General features: G+C 47.2%; 1 protein-coding gene across 1 annotated transcript; it reads right to left on the bottom strand.

The window, feature by feature from the left end:
- Positions 1-233: 233 nt before the first annotated feature.
- LOC123151581 (uncharacterized) lies at positions 234-2262 on the bottom strand. The gene is made up of 4 exons (XM_044571263.1): positions 2097-2262; positions 1833-2000; positions 527-791; positions 234-418 (listed from the first exon to the last, which is right to left on the bottom strand). The coding sequence occupies exons 1-4, from the start codon at positions 2123-2125 to the stop codon at positions 257-259; spliced, it is 624 nt and encodes a 207-aa protein (XP_044427198.1). The 5' UTR covers positions 2126-2262; the 3' UTR covers positions 234-256.
- Between the last annotated feature and the right edge of the window lie 264 nt (positions 2263-2526).

Genomic DNA, 2526 nt, shown 5'->3' on the forward strand with positions numbered 1-2526 from the left:
TGCTGACGGAATTCATCCCCGAAGCTTTGCTGGATCGGAGTCCGGGGAGCGTCATTGAGCTGTACATGTGCTAAGAACTCGAAGGTGCCGGAGTAACGGTACTTGGATCGGTCGGATCGGGAAGACGTACGACTACTTCCTCTACGTTGCATCAACGCTTCCACTTCGGTCTACGAGGGTACGTAGACAACACTCTCCCCTCTCGTTGCTATGCATCACCATGATCTTGCGTGTGCGTAGAAATTTTTTGAAATTACTACGTTCCCCTACATTTCTGTCCACACGTCAACGACAACGGGTGGTTATGGTCATCTTTGTGTTCTGCTATGTACCACCCCTTGTCATTTGACCGCGGCAACCTGATCATAGCATTGCATCCGCATCTGGCCGAGCGGCTGTTTTCCCTCAATGGTTCCCCCTGCAAGGTTAAAACGGACAGTAGAAAATGTCGTCAGTCTATCTATCACGACATATCAATCAGTCACCCAATGATGCGAATACTTTGACAGTTGTTCAATTAACATACCGCACAAGCACACACAATCTCTTGCATGCATCTCTTCCTTTCAACATTCAATCTGCTCTTGGCAAGTCTAACACCAAATCCGCACTCCCACGAATACAGATTATAGAATTCATAAGCTTCGTCCAAGGAGTCAAAGCTTGTACCAATGCTTGGGTACACAACAGGTCCATCCCTCTTCTCTGTATAAGCACGGACAGACAATTCCAGAGCTGAAATCCTGTTTGGATTCATCTCCCTCTCCTCGGGAGCTTTACCCACCCTGACCCTGCATAACCATCTCGGCAGGAGATGACACACAAGAAAACAACTAATTAAAACCATTGCCTTTTGGAAGTACATTAATAGTCACATAAAAGATCTAAGCAGGAGACTAGTGCGTGTATAATATTCGGCACAGGCAGTCTCAAGTTCCTCGACCGTCAACAGAAAAGCTCCAAGCATCATACAGACTAACAAGCTGTCGTAAAATAATCAACTACGTAGCCCAATAAAAGCTCACAAGAATAAGATGACCAATTCCTCAAACTAATCAATCGTCAAAAGCTTTCAGGAATCAAAATCCCAATGGTTCATGTACAAAATCGGTTTACGAAACCTCACAGTTCTCTCTTCTAGTTTCTCAGCCATCGACAGACCAGCTCCCAGCATCATCTAGACTAATAACCTGAGATCTACATAAAAATAATCAACTACGTAATCCAATACAGCTTGGAGTAATCAGCAGAACAAATTCTCAAACTAAACAACCATCGAAAACTCCCAGGAACCAAAAACAAAAGACTGATGAACAAATTCAGTATATGAAACCCACTAGTTCACTTACAATAATCAGGTGCTTGGGAATCTAACAAATACGGAGAGAAACTACATCTAAATAAATTATGAATCCTTCATGAACCCCAACGACAACAGATATATCCATGAATAATATGACCAAGTCCTTTAACTAATCAATCGTCAATAGCTTCCAGGAATCAAAATCCCAATGGTTCATGTACAAATTCAGTTTAGGAAACCCCATAGTTCTCTCTTCCAGTTTCTCAACCATCAACAGACCAGCTCCCAGCATCGTCTAGACTAATAAGCTGAGATCCACAATGCTCCCAACCACGTAATCCAATACAGCTAGCAGTAATCAGCATAACAAATTCTCAAACTAAACAACCGTCAAAAACTTCAAGGAACCAAATCCCAAAGCCTCATAAACAATCAACTGCTTTCTGTAACTAAGAACGTGCCTAGGGTAGAGATCTAAGATTGCAAAACAAGAGACAAAGAAAAAAAGAGGGGATTGATTTTCACTGACCTGCGCGTCCAGCCGCTGGTGGTTTCAGAGCACACCTCGCCCACCACTGCATCCACATGCGGCCGAGCACAACCGGCGGCAGCGAACACGTCGTTTGGGACGCTCATGGAATCCTGGGACTCCAATGGCAAGACGGAAGTGCTCCTCGCACCGGACGCAGCAGAAATCCTATGAATTGACGGAGCGGCCAACTCGGTGAGAAATCCCCCAAATCTGTGCCAGTTAGTAGCAAAGACGGTTGGCCGGAGGGAGAACAAAACGTACCCATTAATCTCGACACCATTGGTAGACATCTCGCCGGCGCCGGAACAGCACGGCCGCCGCTGTTAGACGAACTGATGCAGATTGGAATGGAGAAGACGACCCGCTGCGTGGCTGTGGTTTATCCCACGCCACCCAACCCAGCCGCGCGAGGGGGTGTGCCTGACAAGATTCTCTCACATGTGCTGTTTCGAAGGACCTAACATGGGCCCTAACCTTGGTCCAAGCCAACGACGAGCGGGGACAGACGCTTTGGATGGGCCGCACACATTACGCCTACACATCCACTAGCCGTATCGCGGGCTGTATTTCAGTCCATAGGCCTGCCACGCACTGACTGGGGTGCACATCCCAAGGCCCAAACCAACGCCCACGATACCGGCCTGCCTGTGGCTCGGCCTCTGAAAATCCGCACTCTGGAGCCCCACCCGCT

This window comes from Triticum aestivum, chromosome 7A (assembly GCF_018294505.1).
Source record: "Triticum aestivum cultivar Chinese Spring chromosome 7A, IWGSC CS RefSeq v2.1, whole genome shotgun sequence".
Lineage (NCBI taxonomy): Eukaryota > Viridiplantae > Streptophyta > Magnoliopsida > Poales > Poaceae > Triticum > Triticum aestivum.

What these genes read in the sequence shown, in the direction of transcription:
- LOC123151581 (XM_044571263.1), bottom strand. Translation starts at nt 2,125, where the DNA reads ATGTCTACCAATGGTGTCGAGATTAATGG. An exon ending in ACCAGCGGCTGGACGCGCAG is followed by an intron (nt 792 to 1,832) that starts GTCAGTGAAAAT and finishes ATGGTTATGCAG; the next exon opens with GGTCAGGGTGGGTAAAGCTC. An exon ending in AGATTGTGTGTGCTTGTGCG is followed by an intron (nt 419 to 526) that starts GTATGTTAATTG and finishes TTAACCTTGCAG; the next exon opens with GGGGAACCATTGAGGGAAAA.